This window comes from Lissotriton vulgaris, unplaced genomic scaffold (assembly GCF_964263255.1).
Source record: "Lissotriton vulgaris unplaced genomic scaffold, aLisVul1.2 SCAFFOLD_292, whole genome shotgun sequence".
NCBI lineage: Eukaryota > Metazoa > Chordata > Amphibia > Caudata > Salamandridae > Lissotriton > Lissotriton vulgaris.
In genome coordinates, this window is record NW_028249215.1 from 1,638,467 (window position 1) to 1,658,084 (window position 19,618).

The 19,618-nt window shown below is 47.4% G+C and overlaps 1 protein-coding gene across 1 annotated transcript in view; it reads right to left on the reverse strand.

The window, feature by feature from the left end:
• Positions 1–569: 569 nt before the first annotated feature.
• NARS2 (asparaginyl-tRNA synthetase 2, mitochondrial) overlaps positions 570–19,618 on the reverse strand; it is a 198,660-nt gene continuing 179,611 nt past the window's right edge. Inside the window, exon 8 of the mRNA XM_086950286.1 lies at positions 570–776. Coding sequence (XP_086806412.1) covers positions 632–776 — 145 coding nt within the window. The 3' untranslated portion in view covers positions 570–631. The remainder of the gene's footprint in view (positions 777–19,618) is intronic.

The following is a 19,618-nucleotide window of genomic DNA, read 5'->3' on the forward strand; positions in this document are numbered from 1 at the left end:
GCTGGTCTCTGTGCATGGTTACCTGAATGTCGGTCATGTTTATATGGGTACCTTCATGTTTTTGGTTTGTGTTTATGGGTTCGTGTTAAATCCTGGTGCATGTGTATGGCTACCTCTCTCTCTCTCTCTCTCTCTCTCTCTCTCTCTCTCTCTCTCTCTCTCTTGGCCTGTATGCTTAGACGGCAATGGATATAAAGGCATGTGAACATGGATTCTTGGTGCACATGGACACGGAAGGCCAATGTGTATGGATGCCTGTATATTTTTTGATCAATGTGCATAGATTCCTGTTGGTCTATGTGCAAACATCACTTTGCCTGTATATGTGCATGCAGAGTCTGTGTGATGTGAGTGCATGCCCTACAAAAGTCAAAACTATTTGCTGTGTTAATATTTGTTACAGGATTTCAGTAGCCAGCAGATGGAAGAAAATCATGGCATTAAGGAGCCACCGGGGGAATACTAGAGGAGGCCTTGAGCTTGGAAACAACAGTGAAATATTCCTGTAATATCTTACTCTGGTAAAGTCATAAATGCTGTCATTTACAGGAAAGATGACCAGGTACAAAGAATCATAAAAATAGGTTTTACTATAGGCATATACATGATTCATAAGGTGAAATACATTAAACTATAAAAGACATGAATGAGAAAACCTAGGGAAAGGAATGACATCTTTGATGTTGTCAACACCCAGAATGCATTGCAGGTAGCGCTCGAATCCCATTCCAAAGCCTCCATGGGGGACGGATCCAAACTGACGTAGCTCCAAATACCTGTTTTGGGGAAAAAATGCAATATTAAACTGTGAGTCTGGGGGTGAGTATGCCAACTCACGACTGACACATTTTGAAACTATTTTCAACAATGCTTCACGCAATGGAGATTGACGTAAGTACATCCAGCATAATGACCTGCCAGTTGCAGACCCACGTATGACTATACACCAGCAAAATGCGTCAATACTCTGAAACGTGCTACATGGTGAAGTTAAATCTACTGAAGGCACACCTGAATTGAAATATATTCCTGAACTGTTCATATCTGCTGAAGTTGCACCACTGACGACGTGAAGCGAAAATTGCTGTATTGCTGGGAACGGTACAAAAGGGGGTGGTGATGGACGGAGCATCTGAATCAATCAAACACTCGCACCAAGTCAAAAGATCTGGGTTTAATCCATCACCGTTCTTTAGCCCGCTCTGCCACCCTAGTTCAGACATGGCTATATGCAAATCAGTCTGACCCTGTGCCTCATGGGAACAGTCCAGCCCGAACTGCCAAGCCATGTCTTCCCTGGACCGAAAACAAGCTTCCGAGGACCGATTTCTGGCATTGCAGCCGTCTTCAGCCCGGCTTGCTTGAATCCAGTGGCAAAGTGAGCAAGGGACTCACGTCTGAGCAAACCCTGCCACACTTATGGCGGCCAAAAGCGGTACAAAAGGGGGTGGCGATGGACGGAGCATCTGAATCAATCAAACACTCACACCCAGTCAAAAGATCTGGGTTTAATCCATCACTGTTCTTTAGCCCACTCTGCCACCCCAGCTCAGACATGGCTATATGCAAATCAGTCTGACCCTGTGCCTCAGCCCGAACCACCCCCTTTTGTACCGTATTGCTGGGAACATCATGAAATCCAACATATTCTTGAACTGTTGTTATTTTGTATAAAAAATAGCACTGGTGTAAAATGTAAACTGTTGTACTGCTCACTGTTGTACTCTTAGCAGTACAACAGTTTACATTTTACACCAGTGTTTTTTTTAATACAAAATACCAACAGTTCAAGAATATGTTTGATTTCATGATGTTGTTCCTAGCAATACAGCAAGTTCCACTTCACTTCAGCAGTGGTCCTTGGATCTTCTGGCATCGCAATATTCCCTCCTTCCTGTAAATTGGTTCCGCGACCTCCATGCCATTCCTGTGGGGTCTCAGACTTATGCAAGCTTAAGGTCTGGTCTTTCTCAACAATGGTCAGGCATGGATGGGTCAGACCACTACACTCCAGGGGAGGAAGGGAACCCACACCCTCAACAACGTGTGGTGTTTCATTATTCCATGGATTGCTCCTCTCCATTGCTAAACCAACCCTCAAAACATATACCAGGGCTGTGCAGTGCCCATTCCTGAGGGATTCTCACCTCAGCCGCTCACATACTGTATTGTGGTATACTCCATTAACACTTGGTCAATCGTTAAAGCCCCTGAGTGGGATCCTCAGTGCTTTAACAATGGCCTGTTATACACCTGGTCATCACCCTTCTACTCGCTTCATAAATGATCTTTGAGAACCTATAATATTGCTGGTCGTATAATGCCCGCTCTTATGGGGTTCTCTCTGCTGCTGTTAGGCAATTCATTAGAGCAAATACAATGGTTGGATACAGAATGCGCATCGTAGGGATTGGTCCTCTACCTGTGACAGGTAGAATCCAGATCGTATAATACAGTTCATGCAAGCCTGCATCCTCAAGGCTAGTACACTTCGCCCCTGGGCACCCCAAAGGCACCAAATTCACACACTAAATGATACAGACCATGGCACACATAGGTATGTGCATTCATGGCCGCATCTCATCGCTCTTTCTCCTGCATCCATGTGGAAGGGGTAGGTGGATGCTGGTGGTGGCACGATCTGACCAGTCTCCGCCATTCACACAGCACTCCAAGACACTTGCCACACAATTTCACTCTTTCTATCCAACCAGACACTAGCATCTTAATCGTTCTACCATTCACTGCTTTACACTTGATAGTTACGCAAAAGCGCAGCCTTAAAACATAAGAGCACAACTGTGGTCCTCACACAAATATGCACTCTTCCAACCCACAAATTCCACCACAGAGCTACCCATCAGCAAATGCACTTGGCGTATCACCAGGTGTAAGAGGCATCATACAAATTCAGTGACAATACGATCAAAAGATACAAATGATATAATACATAAGAGTGAGTTTAGCATCTGGATACCCTCTCGGTTGATTAGTGTGGAATTTTAGTTTGCGATCTGAACATCATCTGCGCCAGCTTGTCACCTATGTACTACGTGCACGGCAGCCATTTTAGATATCATGGTCTCCCTGTCCACGATCGATCGCCAGCATGCCCCTCTGACCCAGCAAGCATCCTCCGCGCACCCTGGCTCCCCCTCCCTCCCCCTCATGAACATAAACCTTCTGCATGACCCTGTCCTTGGGAGTCACGCCAGCGCCTGACCAACACCTCCTCTCCTCCCATGAATGACCCTCTGTTGATAAACCTTCCCACCGCGCTCGATTGTCCACGCGGCATGAATACCACTCCTTTGATGACCCCTTCCCCCGTGTCCAGCTGTCCACACAGGTCCGAGGCCATCGCCTAAGCCGGCAGATATCATTTACTGCCCCTTATTGTATGAGGTCGCTTTCCTTCAAAGGACCCTCTATTGATCCAGGCCTCCCCACCCCCTGTGACACTGTGACATGATCAGGCGCACACATCCTAAGACTCGACGGAACACTCAGCTGCATGATGACCCCCTCCTCTTATCAGCAGGTTGAGGACCTCTATTGTGGAGGTATCTGGGGGTGGGATTGACACGAGGATTACGGGGATGTCTTTTCCTTTATGCCACAATGTTCTGATTGTAATAAAGAAAGGTCACATGCCATAAACCAGTGTATAAGAGGCCAGGCCTCTGAGAGGCTGTTAGAGCACCTCGAGACGATACCTTGTTGTCTGATCTGATGTGTTCTGCTCCGTCGGAATAAAACTTCTGTTTCCTGCCTTCTGGTCTCCGGCGCCTGCCTCATTGCTTGGTAAATTTGAATGGTACAAGGGCGGTTAGCGCCGGGCAAATCTTGAGAAAGGTCCTAGCCCTACCTTTTTCCACAATTGGCGTCCCAAAGCGTGGGGCCCATCAGCGACACGTGGATCCAGTGGGAGAGGTCCCGATGACAGAGTGAACGACTGCAACGATCGGGAAGAGCTCGTGTCCGATAGACCCTCGTCTGACAGCCGATCATCCGACCTTCACTAGTTCTGAACAGACCTCTCTCGAGTGATCTACGGTCCTGACTGGGAACCATCAGGAGTGCCACGGGCATCACGAAGGAGAGAGGACGATCGGGCGCTGGATCCAGAGGACAGGAAACCGTCCATGCGGTCCGGGTAAGGTCGTGTAAACACGACGAATTGAGGAAAAATTGTTTTTGTTTGGATAATACTAGTATTACGCTTTGTTGAAACCTCTGGAGATTCGCTGTCTGCAAACGGAGAAAACAACAGGCTCTCTCTTTGCAAACAGTGAAGGATAGGTAACGCAGACATTTGTCCCCGTTGTAATCCGTCGTGCCTATCTTCCTCCCCCACTGTTTCCCGAACTGTCGTTCGTGGATTATTGTCTGGAGATTCTTTTTCTGCAAACAGGGAAGAACAAGGTCTCTCTTTGCAGGTAGAGAAAGAGTGGGTAACGATAACTTTTCGTGCCCACTTATTCTCCCCACTGAATTGTTTTGATTGACCGATTATTTGGTATTGGTTCATTTGAGGTATTCACCGCCGGCAAACAACGGAGAATAGAAATATTCTGTCTAGTCTTTGCCCGCCGTGATAAGATAGGTAGTGCAGACTTTTGTCCCCGTTGTAATCCGTCATGCCTATCTTCTCCCCACTGGTTGGTAGCCTGTTTAGCCCGGACCGCTTATTAGAGATGAACCATCCAGCTCCACTGGAGGGCACCCCTAATAAGGACATGTTCACTAAGTATGGACTAGTCGCTATAGCTTACACTAAACTATGGCATAAATATACGAAAAAGAACCCTGAAAGTCAGTGGCCACTGATAGGTTCCTTTAATGAAAATAAAATAGAAACATTAGAAATAGCGCTCCAGAAGAATAAAACCACGCCCACTATGCTCGACAGTATCGGCATGTGGCGCAAAGAAACGGAACAACGAAAGAAAAGAGAAGAAGCAAAAATAGGGAAAGAATTACGAAAGGCAGCCCACCTAGCCGCAAAGCAACTAGAAGAGGAAATAAAAGAAAGAAAGGAAGCTACACAAAACCAAGAATCAGGGTCGACAGGCCAATGTCCTGTTAGGACCCCCTCTGCGCTCTACCCTGAATTGCCCTCCAAACAACGGGCAAACGATGAGTTACTGCTAGGTCCCCCAATCATCTACATGCCCCCTCCATATGCTCCCAGCCGACAAAGCCTGCAAGCCCCGAGTGTGAGTGAAAGTGACCCTAGCGCTAGTGCACCAGCCCTCACGGCCTCTGCACCAGCCACATTACCAACTTCGTCAGACGATCCCGAGGCTAGCAAACAATCACCAGCCAGGCTAAATAGGTTGAGCAAAGATGAGCGGGATGGGATCGACAAAATAGCAAAGACATTAGTAGAACGAAGGGAGAGCGAAGATTATACAATGAACGTATATAATTCACATGCCGACAGCCACAGACGGCATTTCATCTTGCGATTCAGCTACTACACCCTGAACGCATATGAAGATAGGTATCAAAGTAAGGGTCCCGCTAAACTAACAACACTATATAGGAAGATTGATGTTGGAGATGGGACTGAATGTGAGGCGACGGAGCTCTTCATGCAGATGCTTGAGGTCTTCCGCCACCTCACGGAACAGAAACCAGAAGCCAAGGTCACAGTCCCTGAAACAACCTCGGTAGAAGTAGCCAATACTATGATGCCTATCAGAGAAGCGGCCCCTTACTGGATCCCGCCACGGGGCCAGGGAACGAGCGATGATATTAATAATGAAAATGCAAAAGGGAGGGTTGTGTACAATTGGGTTTACCAACCATGGGACCGACAGGATATCCTAACCTTCAAACAAACCCTGCCCGATTTAAGAAAGAACCCGACAGCATTTTATACCGAATTAGGCACAGCCTTGGGTTCGACAATAATGACTTTAGCAGACATTGACTTGTTCTTTGGGTTATGTCTGCCAGCTGACGTGTGGAAGCAAATCCGGAAGGCTGACCACACGGACCTGTTTGGACATACCTGGGACCAACTCGGTAAACTAGATAGACAGCGAGAGCCAGGAAGGAAACCAGTGAAGGACATACTGGAACTCCCAGACAAACTAGTTCAGAAGTTAAAAACACTGATCCCGGAAAGAAAGGTAGACTGGTCGATAGTCACGGCCTGTCGACAGAAACCCCAGGAAGATGTGTCAGAATACTTCTCCCGATTCGAGACAGTGTTCTCCGACTACAGTGGCCAAGACATGACCACCGCGACCGGACAGCACCTGTTTGTACAAAATTATGTAAAGGGCCTAACACAAGAAGTCTCCCAAAAACTGCAGACGAGTGAGAGTAGTTGGGGGGCCTCCAAACCCGCAGCTATCCTTCAGATGGCTCAGTATTACGAGCACCAAAAGAATGAGAATGATAGGGCGTCCGAGAAAAAGAAGAAAGATTTAAAGGAAAGGGTAATGATAGCCCAGATACAGGGTATAGCGGTAGGACGGGAACACCAAAGGGGGAACTACCAATCAACCACCCCCAGAGATCTACCTCCTAAAGATCACACCCCAGCACCCCACACTGGACGTAGAGACATTAGCAATGACCAATGCGCCTTCTGCAAAGGGTTCGGCCATTGGAAATCCCAGTGTCCGGTTCTGCTAGAGATGAATAGAAATAGGGATTCCAGGGATGTGGCAGGTGGTCCGAGGAATAGAGTACAGGGACGAGGGAACCCCAACGACACCAACAATGACAGATCAGGGAGACTGAACACATTTGACCGTCCCCGACAGAACCAATATCAGCTATCCGAAGGTGAAAATGCCCCCGACTTTGCATAGGACTGCCAGGGGCAAGGGAGGGATCCAGTCGAGCTCTGTGTTGACCAGCAAGGTCCTTATGTCACCGCTAAGGTCCTGGGTACAGAGTCTCCATTTTTGGTAGACACTGGGGCGACACGTAGTGTGTTATCAAAACGACTGATTCCAAGGGCACCCTTGTCTGGCTCACACATAACGTCGATAGGTTTCGATGGAACGCCCTCCACTAACCCCCTGTCCGTACCTATTACTTTTGACCTAGAAAACAACACCACTGACGCGACATTTCTGCTCTCCTCCAACTCCCCTGACGCCATTATGGGCATTGATTTACTGAAACATTTTCGAGCTACCATTAGGTGTTCCCCAGATGGAATACGAGTCATCCTGCATGACAACCCAGACATGCCCAGGTCCCGTCCCCCACGACACATGTGCTCCATAACTGACGCTGACCTGTCCCTGCTTGACACCCTGCCTCCGTACCTATGGGCCAAAAATGACTCTGATGTGGGGCGAATGATGATTGATCCTATTCACATAACTGTACGACAGGACGCTATGCTCCCGAAACTTCCGCAATATCGGATATCGCCAGAGGGTGAGAAGGCACTGGTAGCGATCATTCAGTCTCTGGTAGATGCAGGAGTGGTTGAAGAGGTGGTTAGCAACGTCTGCAACAGCCCAATCCTACCTATTGTCAAGAAGCAAGGTGAAGGAGATGAGAAAGCGTACCGCTTCATCATCGACTTACGAGAGATTAACAAAGTGGTTGTACCCCAATATCCTGTAGTCTCTGATATCACCACCATTTTGACCCTCATCCCGTCCACCGCCACCACCTTCACTGTTATCGACCTTAAGAACGCGTTTTTCTCTATCCCCATCCATCCAGACAGCCGTTATCTCTTCGGCTTCACTTCAAAATCCCGCTCGTACCGATTTTGTAGAGCTCCCCAGGGGTACACTGAAAGTCCCAGCATTTACAGCCAGGCCCTCAAAAGACAGCTGGATGCCTTCCAGCTACCAGAGGGAGTGGTGTTGATCCAATATGTCGATGATATCCTTTTGGCAGCCGACACCTCCCCGCTTGCCACGACCGCCACTGTCCAACTCCTACACTTTCTTGCAGAAAATGGCCATAAAGTCTCCAAAAAGAAGTTACAGTTCTGCCAGTCACAAGTGACTTACCTAGGCCATCTTCTGTCCAAAGAAGGGAGGAAACTTACACCCGACCGAATCCAAACCATCCTAGACACCCCCATCCCAAAAACACAAAAGCAGGTCCGCTCTTTGGTTGGCCTAACCTCTTTTTGCAGACAGTGGTTGCCTAATTACAGCCTCATTGTGAAACCATTACTTGCCCTGTTGACCAAAGATGTCCCCTCCCCGCTTCCTTGGACCACTGAGTGTCAAGCCTCCTTTAAGGAATTACGAGATGCACTCTGCTCAGCACCCGTCCTCGGAACGCCGGATTACTCCAAACCCTTCTCCCTCTTCACCCACGAAAGGGAGGGGTGCGCATTGTCTGTTCTAACTCAATCGATTGGTCCTAAGCAGCGCCCTTGTGCCTACTTCTCCGCCACTCTTGATCCTGTAGCCAGAGCTTTGCCTGCCTGCCTTCGAGCGGTAGCTGCCGCTGCTGTCTCTATCCGTCAGAGCGAGGGAATCGTACTTTCCAACTCCCTCACAGTATAAGTACCCCATGCAGTCGACACCCTTTTGAACCAGACAAAGACCCAACACCTGACTAGCGCACGACTGACAGGGTACGAGTTGACTCTACTTGCACCCCACATCACACTAAAGAGATGCACGACTTTGAATCCTGCCACATTACTGCCCCTGCCTGAAAATGACCCCGACGTACCTCCCATACACGACTGTGTGACCCTCACGGACGAACAGACTAGGAGTAGGGTTGATCTCCGAGACACTGCTTTTCCTGACCCCGATGGAGAGCTATGGGTAGACGGCTCATGCATCAAACTCCCAGATGGCACCACTTCAGCTGCCTATGCAGTAACGACAGCCCGAACAGTAGTTGAGACAGCCTGCATCACACAACGATCTGCCCAGGCAGCAGAGCTGATAGCCCTCACCCGAGCATGCATCATAGCCGCAGGGACCACCGCGAACGTATATACGGACAGCCAGTATGCCTTCGGAGTGGTCCACCATTTTGGGCTCCTGTGGAGGGAGAGGGGATTCCTGACGTCCCACGGCACCCCAATCCTCCACGGAGATCTAGTTTCCGCTCTGATTGAAGCAGTTCTCCTCCCCAAACGATTAGCGGTGATCAAATGTCAGGCACACAAAAGGGTAACAGACTTAGTCGGACAAGGGAATGCATTGGCCGACATCACTGCACGAACCACAGCTGAGACTAGGACAGTGACACGCATGTATGTGACCAGGTCACAAGCAGAGAGATGGACTGACGCAAGGGAAATGATCAGAGACATCCAGTCGGCCAGCACCCCTCACGAACTGACTAAGTGGACAGGGATGGGTTTGAAGGACGAAGAGGGCTGCTGGCGAACAAAAGATGCAAACAGATGGTTGCTACCCGACTCGTACCTGATCCCCATACTGACAATGGCACACTCCCCCGCACACATAGGATCTGCACCCATGATCGAACTCATTTCCAAAGTCTGGCACAACGACAAAATCCCTGACTCAGCCAGACGCCTACTTCAGCAGTGCCTCATCTGTCTGCAACACAACCCCGGGAAAGGAACTGTGGTACCCCGGGGAGGGTTTGGGACCCCCAATCACCCCTTTGAGGTCCTTCAGATGGACTACATCCAACTAGAGAGATGCCAAAACCTGAAGTATGTACTAGTCATCGTATGTGCCTTCAGCAAATGGGTAGAGGCCTATCCAACCCGTGACAACACTGCCATGACTACTGCCAAAGTACTACTGAAAGAATTCTTCCCTCGCTATGGCCTTTGTCGAATTTTATGGAGCGACAATGGCCCCCACTTCATAGCTGAGGTTATCCAACTAATCCTAAAGGGGTTGGGGGTGAAGCAAAGGTTTCATGCGGTCTTCCACCCCCAATCCGCCGGTCTGGTGGAACGCCATAATGCTACACTGAAGCTGAAATTGTCAAAAATAGTGGCCACCACTGGACTTAACTGGCCGGATGCCCTCCCACTGGCCTTGTTATCGATGCGCTCCACTCCCACCAAGCACCATTTGACCCCCTACGAGGTCGTGTTTGGGCGACCGATGAATCTCTGGACTGCTCCCAAACCGACCTCCATTCATGACGTCCCAGACGTCCTACTATCTGATTATTTGTGCAAGTTAACTAAAACGTTGTCTGTCATTCATCAACAGGTGCAGCAGGCCATCCCCGATGCTTCCAGGGGCCCCGGCCATGACATCCAACCGGGAGATTTCGTGTTGATACGAAATTTCCAACGGACCAAGAGTCTGGAACCGCGGTGGACGGGCCCCTGGCAAGTGCTGATTACAACCCGAACGGCGCTCCGAGTGGAGGGGAAGAAGCACTGGCTGCACGCGCATCATTGCCGGAAGGTCTCTGCGAACCTGGCCACGACAGAAAACGTCAACACCCAAGAAGAGCTCCTGAGCAAAGATCGACCGATATTGGACTGTTATCCCGATACTGAGGCACTCGAACTTGCAAAATTCTCTGATCCCACTGTGCCATCCAGAGAAGGGTATTTCCTGCGCCGAAAGGAGGGAGTTTCGGCTAAGTAGGCCACGGACTAAGTTAGATCTCAGAACGGTGACCTAAACACAATCAAGGGTTACCGGGAGAGACGGTAAACGAGGTCTGTGGTTCTGCCCACTACCGAGCCCCTTGAAGGTGATGGAAGCGCCAGATAAGAAGATGATGGAAGCGCCAGATAAGAAGATGATGGAAGCAACAGGAAATACCCAGTATAGAAATCCAAAGACTGACAACTTGCACAAATCAAAGACAATCGCACTCTTCATTGTCTTCCTCTTCTGCCTCCTCCTCATGACCTCCTTCTGGATTCTGGAGGAAAGCACACCGGCTCATGAGGCATTGCTACCTACTGCACAGCCAACACCTCTGAAAGAGCATCACCTAATCTCTCTGTCGCCTCAGCTCCGAGAAAGGCGGAGGGAATTTTGGAACAATTCCTTCGTGCAACTGTTGCACCAACACAACCTCGCTGCAAATGCTACGAACTGTTGGATCTGCGGGCTGCTTCCGCATGCCACTGGACACTCCATCCCCTTCATCCCTTCTCCTTTCTCAGTTCACGGCTCCTGCCTCGCCTGGTTGATCCTCATGCAAGAGAGCCACAAGGACAACGCCACCTCCAGCCGGACAGTGTCACACTTCTACTCTGGGTTCTGGCTGAACAAAACCGGAAAGGCCCCTGCTGCCCTGTGTCCTGCGCTCGCAGGCGCCACCTTCCTCAAAGACATTCCAGCCAAAGAACGAGTCGAGGTGCAGGTGCTCCACAATCCAGCCAGAACCACCTTCTCTCATCTGCAAAAACAAACTACCGCCACCCTGACTGTGGCTCTGTCTGTTATCAATGTCACCGGTCTTGTGTGCCTAGAAGGCCAGGGAACGCAGCTGGTGGGCCACAGCTCCTGCCGAATCACCAGAACATTAGACTCAGTTGACCCCCCTTCCTTTGTTGCTTCTCCGAACATGTACTTTGTGTGTGGCACCAAAGCTTACACCTGGCTCCCGAAAGGTTGGAAGGGTATCTGTTACATTGCCTTCGTTCTTCCACCCACATATGTAGCCCCTGCCAACCACCACCGGCAGAGGCGTGCAGACGACATTGGACAAGCCGACTCCACCGGAGCACAGTTCCTGGATGCAGCAAAGGGACTTGTTCCTCTGTGGGGCCCAATGGCAAACAGCCGCGCTATCCGACACCTGACCCAGGCAGTAGAAACAACGATCAACATCACGGCTGGCATCCTCGCCAACAACACTGCGGAGCTTCAGGCGGTCCGCCTTGTGACCCTTCAAAACCGTCTTGTCCTAGACGTGGTCCTAGCCGACCGAGGAGGAGCATGCCGCATCATCGGATCTAGCTGCTGCACCTACGTGCCTGACAACTCGCCTTCCGTCTACAAGGCAATTGAACACCTCCACAGACTTTCCTCAGAGGTTCACCAAGAACAGGAAGGATGGTCGCTTGGGAGCTGGTTCTGGGACGCTTTGAAGAACTGGGGTTGGAGGTTGTTTTCCTTCGTGCTGATACCTGTTGTGATAATATGTGGGTGTTGCTTAGGTATCCAATGTCTGCCACCTTTGTGCGGCCTTGTTTCCAATTGTATGTGCCCAAAGACTTTGGACTTCCGAAATGAGCACATGAGTCCCCTCTATGATGTAGAAATACGCGGCCTTATGGGGATAAACCCAAACTGACAAGTTGGCGAGACATGTTAAAAGGGAGGACTGTGGAATTTTAGTTTGCGATCTGAACATCATCTGCGCCAGCTTGTCACCTATGTACTACGTGCACGGCAGCCATTTTAGATATCATGGTCTCCCTGTCCACGATCGATCGCCAGCATGCCCCTCTGACCCAGCAAGCATCCTCCGCGCACCCTGGCTCCCCCTCCCTCCCCCTCATGAACATAAACCTTCTGCATGACCCTGTCCTTGGGAGTCACGCCAGCGCCTGACCAACACCTCCTCTCCTCCCATGAATGACCCTCTGTTGATAAACCTTCCCACCGCGCTCGATTGTCCACGCGGCATGAATACCACTCCTTTGATGACCCCTTCCCCCGTGTCCAGCTGTCCACACAGGTCCGAGGCCATCGCCTAAGCCGGCAGATATCATTTACTGCCCCTTATTGTATGAGGTCGCTCTCCTTCAAAGGACCCTCTATTGATCCAGGCCTCCCCACCCCCTGTGACATGATCAGGCGCACACATCCTAAGACTCGACGGAACACTCAGCTGCATGATGACCCCCTCCTCTTATCAGCAGGTTGAGGACCTCTATTGTGGAGGTATCTGGGGGTGGGATTGACACGAGGATTACGGGGATGTCTTTTCCTTTATGCCACAATGTTCTGATTGTAATAAAGAAAGGTCACATGCCATAAACCAGTGTATAAGAGGCCAGGCCTCTGAGAGGCTGTTAGAGCACCTCGAGACGATACCTTGTTGTCTGATCTGATGTGTTCTGCTCCGTCGGAATAAAACTTCTGTTTCCTGCCTTCTGGTCTCCGGCGCCTGCCTCATTGCTTGGTAAATTTGAATGGTACAAGGGCGGTTAGCGCCGGGCAAATCTTGAGAAAGGTCCTAGCCCTACCTTTTTCCACATTAGTGTTCTATACAAATCAACATAGCATAATATAAACAAATTATGTGTGTTTAGCCCGGTGGCTGCTGCCAATGGTCGTCGCAAGCACTACCTCGTAGTGTTGCGCACGTCCGTTGGCCGACGCGGCCCCACCCGTTTCTTCGAACGTTCAGCACTGGAGCAGAACGTTCGAAGCAGCCAACGGGTTCGTTTACATGAGTAATTTTGAAAGAGTTTCTAGAGTAGTCTGTTTTCTGCAATATCATTTCTACAATCTTGATTGCTTTGTCAATGTATCTCTGTTAGTACAGCCCTTGGTTCCACTTCACATCAAGCAAAGCATCTAAATCTTTAAAATATTCTGTTTTTGGGATGCAAGAGAAGCCTTTTCCGTGCTTTCTTTAAAGACAGCCTCCATGTCGGTTCTTAAAGATGTTAAATACTTTCCTTGACTTTAAAGCTGAGCAGTCCCTAAGACAGTTTGCTCTTTGATTTTATACATAGAATATAATTGCATTAGGTTAGTAAGTGCAAGACTAGATCCAGTCTTCGCTATTTCACCAGTATAAACACTATGTCCTATTCTAAGTCTCATTGTTTGCATTTTGAAAATGTATTGTCATTTTGATTTGAATAGGGTACTTTTGTCTTCTGAAATGATTCTAATGATTCTTCCTGGTTTTGACTTTGAACCTTGCCTGGTATGATTTTAACTGGATTGATCTCAATTTCATGTGGCTCAATCTTTTACTAACACAACCCCCCCACCCATCCTGGAAATGAGCGCTTCAGAATAATAATTTAGTGTCAACAGTTTCAGGGGAGACAAATCAGTGTCAAGAAATACAGATGGTAAGTTAGGAGGCGATTTAGACATCACTATTGATTAAGAACACAAAAACTCGCTAGCATAAGTAACATTCGCGCCAGAACTCGGGTGTGATTTAGACCTTGCTGTAAAATCAATGTAAATAAAGAGTTCATACTGATTATTTTTGCTTGTGCTCATTTCTGAAGTGTTTACATCAGTTATTGGCCGCTAAGCATAGTTTTAGCATTAGCACTCGGATGCAACAATTCCAGTACATTGCATGTTACATCTAGAATCTTGTACCTAAGGAAGGGAAATCCTTTGCTGCTCGGAGGAAAGCTGACGTCATCACCAATGAAAGCTAAAGAAGAATGAGCCTGTCTGGCTCCTTCTGCATCAGTAGAGGCTGGTGTGCGGGCATAGTGGCGCGGCAGGAGGGTTAAAACGGACAACGGGTTGAGGGGAAATGTAAAAGAAAACATTTAAAAAAAATAGAAAAAAAAGAATTTACCTGTCGCCCGCCACTCTTCTGCTCCGTGTCCTCGCTGCAGCAAAGGCTCCCAGACTCCCCTGCTGCCGTACCGGGCGCTGCTCTCATGCTTGAAAGCAGCGTCAGGATTGGCCTGGGCGCCTTGAATTTGTGCTGCCAGAGAGACTAGGAGCCAGTGCTTTGCTGTCTCCAACCCAGCAACTCAGCTCAGGTTGGAGACAGCTCAGTGCGCATGTCGATGCATTCTGATAGTAGAGTAACCGTTCCCTGTCGTCACTGCTCTCGCGATGGCCCCAGCCCCAAGCCTCACCCTGCCCTTAGAATATATTTTATTGTTTGAGTTTTATAGAGCGCGAACCAGATCTGTGAGGGTATCAGAGCGCTTTACAGAATTGACAGGAGGAATACAGGACTTAGAATAGGTGGTTACAAAAGGGGTAAAACAGTAGTTGCATTAACAAAAATAAAAAAAGTAATCAATAGCACATCAGGACACAATAGGGATAAACCAGATATAACAATAATACAATAATGTAGCCTCAAATCCAGGGTAGGACGTCCAGTAGTATCAGGCAAGTATCATCCGGGACACCGTGGATAAAACCATACAAGAGTGAGAAACTAAAGTCGCTGACGTAACTGAACTGCAAGCGTTAGGAGTGGAATTTGCCCATCAGGAAAGTTTTAGCCTCCTCTTTAAAGTGCGTCAGAGACAGAAGTCTTCTGATGGCGGGCGGAAGTGAGTTCCATATTCTTGGGGCGACCCCAGAGAAGGCCCGATTGTACATATTTTTTTCCCGCAACCGTGCCGGTTGGAGCAACATGTAACTGCGGACCTTGTAGTTCTGGCTCCATTGGAGATCACAAATTTCTGGGTGAGATAGGCTGGGGAATTGGCATAAAAAAACCTTGTGTGTGATGCAAGCCAGTTTAAGTTGGTTTCTGGCTTCGAGACTGAGCCAGTATATATATATATATATATATATATATATATATATATATATATATATATATATATATATATATATATATATATATATATATATATAATATACCATCGGTTAAGTTCCTACTGGGTTTAGTCCCGTTGTCGGGTGGTGCGTCACAGGCTGGAACCAAACACTGGTTACTTTAATTGCGTCAAATCCTGAATAACGATGCACACTCAGAGGTTGAGACTTCTTCACCAGAGATTTATTTACTGCAAATCATTAGATGAACACGTAGTTTGGACAACTTTATTACCCTGTGACGGGCACTCTGAGAAATTCTTATTGACTTTCGCCTAAACACCATAGTTCTTAATCGTGGCCCACCCAGAACCTGAAATCAAACAGACCTACAGGCAACTCTTTTCACACAATACACTATACAAAGGTAAAATGCTATATAAAAAAACTACAGAAACACACCATCTTGGAATCAGCAAATACTCTTAGGAAATGCAAGAGAAAGTAAACCTGAAATATAAACAGGAACAACATCACACTTCCCAGGGAGAGCAATGTACGTTTTTTTGCTAGAAGCGCATGTTGCTAGTGGTGGGGCACAAGGGGTTGTGGTGGGGGAATGAGGACATTTATCGATGGGGCACCAGCCCCTCCTGCAAACTCCCCAGGTGATGCCATTAACACTACCTCATGGAGTAAGTGTAAGCAGCACAGTGCTAGTGAAAGCCAATCAGACAGTGCATCTGTCTGTTTGATAATGACTTATTGTGGGCTTACCAAGAACATACAGGGAGGGGCACACAGCTCATTACTTGCCACTGGTTGGGCTTATTGCCACTCACATTTGCTTGCTTTTTATTTGTTGGCTTGTCTATTATGTGTTTGTCCCTCCCCTGGAGCATAGCCTCTATACTTGTGTCATTCTACTGCTCATGTTTTTAGGAAACTACTTTTTTCTTTTTGCTCAAGTACTCCAGACGAATGCAGGTGTTTTCCCAGTTGTCTCTTTCGTGTGCCTCTTTCCTCCAATACTCTGTATAGCTCTCTCTAGTGTGCTGCTTTTCCCCTCCCCTCCACCTACAAACTCCTTGTTACTTCCCATACACCTGCTCCTCTGTTGCCTCAGAGGGCCATTTGTTCAGCACACCAGGCGAGTGCATGTGTTGTCTTGAATTCTCCCTCCTGTGCTGCTTTCTCCAATGAAATCTCCCTCTCAGCTCTTCTTTTGCTTCTCTGTCCCTCCCCTCTCTGAGTTAGTCATACAGCTCCCTGCTTTCCCCCTCCCTTTCCCAGCTCATCTGTTTCGCCCATCCATCCCTGAAATGTCCTGTCTCAGTACAGAAGGCTTAGCTTCTATTGCTTTTTATTTACCACCAACTGGACACCACCATTATAGCTGGTAGAAGGACGCACTAAACAATAAGAACGCTGGGTTCTCATCCATTATAAGCTTTATTGACATCATCTTCCAACAACGATGGATATTAGCTTATTTGTTTACTTCTGACGTTCAGCATTGGCAAAAAGCTTCTACTTTTTTCCTTTTGCTGATGCGTTTCAGCATTGACAACAAGAACTGACAAAGTCAAAAGGTAGGCTAACACCTCGAAGTCGCGACCTTTTACCTTTGCCAGTGCTTGTTTTGCAAAACAAATTAGGCGCAGAATCCCAGTGTGATGCCGGTTGTACCTAATGAGAGTGCGCACCACGTAACAAATCCTGGTCCTGCACCTCCAACATTGTGGCATGCTTGGTGCAAAAACAAAATTCCTAAGGAACTAAAAAGTCACTTTGTTAAGGAGAGCATAAATGGTCTTTCTAATAAGGATGATAATGGCATCTAACAAGTGAAGATCAAACAGTGTACTCCTTGCCTGAAAGATAAGATGGCAGATGAGGAGCACCTTAGTCATGTTGGAATTTATCAAATTATCAACCTTCCTAAGGTTGAAAAACAGAAAAAGTAAATTTTCTTTTTGAGGGATAGTACTTAACAAAAGCAGCAATAGTTCACTTCATGAATGATGGTGCTCAGAGGCAGATGAATGTGTCTTTCGGGTGGTCTTCCTGCTCTGGCTGAACAGTGCCTGAATTGCTTTGGACACAAGTCCGAGGTAAGCAAGGAAAGGAGAGCCACTCTATCTCATGTGTGGCCAGCCAATCCTTCCCTAACGGTTCTGGTTCTTAAAGAGATACCAACAAAAATAAGGATAAAAGTAACAAAACAAAAATGATAAGTAAAACATTTGGAGTTTTTATTTTGGTTAATGCAACAGTTTTTTGTTTTGTAAGCACTGTTAATAGCAGGTTCTCCTATTATTGGCCTCAAGGGGAAGAAATGCAGGGACCTACATGCACGGATTCAAGCGTCTGACTAAGATCACATGGAGATATCAACTTTAAAGGCCCGGTTAAGAGTTTGGTGGATCGGGTACTCTGTCACAAACGCAACAGCACACCCAGTCTGTCAAATCCTCAGTTTGCCCAACCGCTTTGGTGTCGGGCTGACCCCAAATATTCCATCAATGGAGCCCCCGTTGTTTCCATTGATGGAATGGTTATTTCAATGGCGCGAAGGATTAGGGGCCGTAAAACGAGGGATTTTATATCGTCCACCTTATTTAGAGTTAACAGTGTAAAATCTTTTATTACCTGTACGTCACCAACATGAAAAGACTGGTGTTAAGCGACAGGAAAAAACACAATAATGACACCCACACCCTAGGTGGAAACTCCCAGGTGGTGGGGGCAATTCGTTTTTTTTTTTTAAGCGTTTTGGGAGTTTGATTTCGAAAACAAACCTTTTGAAACGTTTGACAACCTGCCATCATGGTTGAGAGAACCGTCCATTAAACTTTTTCTACAATGACAGTAACCGTTTGATGGTGGTTTCTATCAATGTAGAGAGGTGTGTGCAGGGTTGGTGGCCAACTCTAAATTTGGCAGGCAAAAGTCCTTTGGGATGGTGGAGGCAATGCCCTCCACCAACCTGACGGAGCAAACTCTGTCTGCCAAACTTTAATTTAGGCCCTAAGTGCTTCACTCACTTAACCATCTTTCTAGCGAAATGTCCCCTGTCCAAACAATGTCCAACTACAGGCCTACAGAATACCTTCCACTACATGAAAAACAAAGGCAAGACCATTGCTCATAAACTTCAACATATCCTATCTCAATTATCTTCTCCATCCTGGTTTCTGCATTGGCTGAGTAACAAAAACTGCACTTCTTCAAACTCTTACGGTGTGTGTCCGAGGTGGCGATGAAAAGTGATGCTTGCCTAGGAGATGGGAGCACTCCCTTCGAAATTATAGACCATGGAATTCTACTGAATTTTCTCTACAAATAGGAAACATCTCATGTTATCCATGGTACCTCTTGAAATTAGAGTGATGTTTGTATTTTAATATTGAAATATATCTGTAGAGATGTCTTTCTATCCAGACTCCAGAGGGACTTCTAGAAATAATCTTCGGTGCTTCCCGCCTTTAGGAAAAAGTGTACAAGTTTTTCTACTGACTCGACAGGGGCATCTAGTAATAGCTTGCATTGGACGGCTTGTTTTGGCGAAGCATTCGCTAATGGCTTTTGCTGGACAGGAAGCATTGGCAAAGCCACAATGTCCCACTTTAATGTGCCGACTCAAACACAAGCATGCACAAATTCTGTTTGCATGTGCTAACACAGTTGAGTTGGGTTCAAGTTTATTAATGTTTAGACACTTGTCTTTAAACCAGGAATACATAAATGCAGTTTGAAATTGTGTATTAAGCATGTATTCTATCTCGATCACCACCCCCAATCCTTTCAAGTAAAGACACAATCTTCTGTTCGTACACCAGTACAAATAATCACTTAAGTGCACAATATCACTACGTATCCATTCTTCCTTAACCCCCTAGGATTCAACAATCTAGTATTAGATCTAAGATCCTTACATTACTAACCCAAGCTTAATTTTGTATGTGCGGACTTAAACACAAGCATGCGCAGATTCTGTTTGCACAAGCTTGCACATTAAAGCCAGACATGCTAGCTTTGCCATTGCTTGTTTATACTGTGTATGATTTATGGAGCACCGTTGCTACGAGTCCGATTGGGGGTGCAGAACTATTTCCAGCCACTAGGTTTACTCTGTCACTTTAAAAAAAAAAAAGACATCGTACTCTGTACCCCCGGCACTACATTTGAGATGGTATACCAAGCATCAATAGACAGGTGGCCCCAGAAACACACCTGTACCCGGGGCACCACATCTGAGGCAG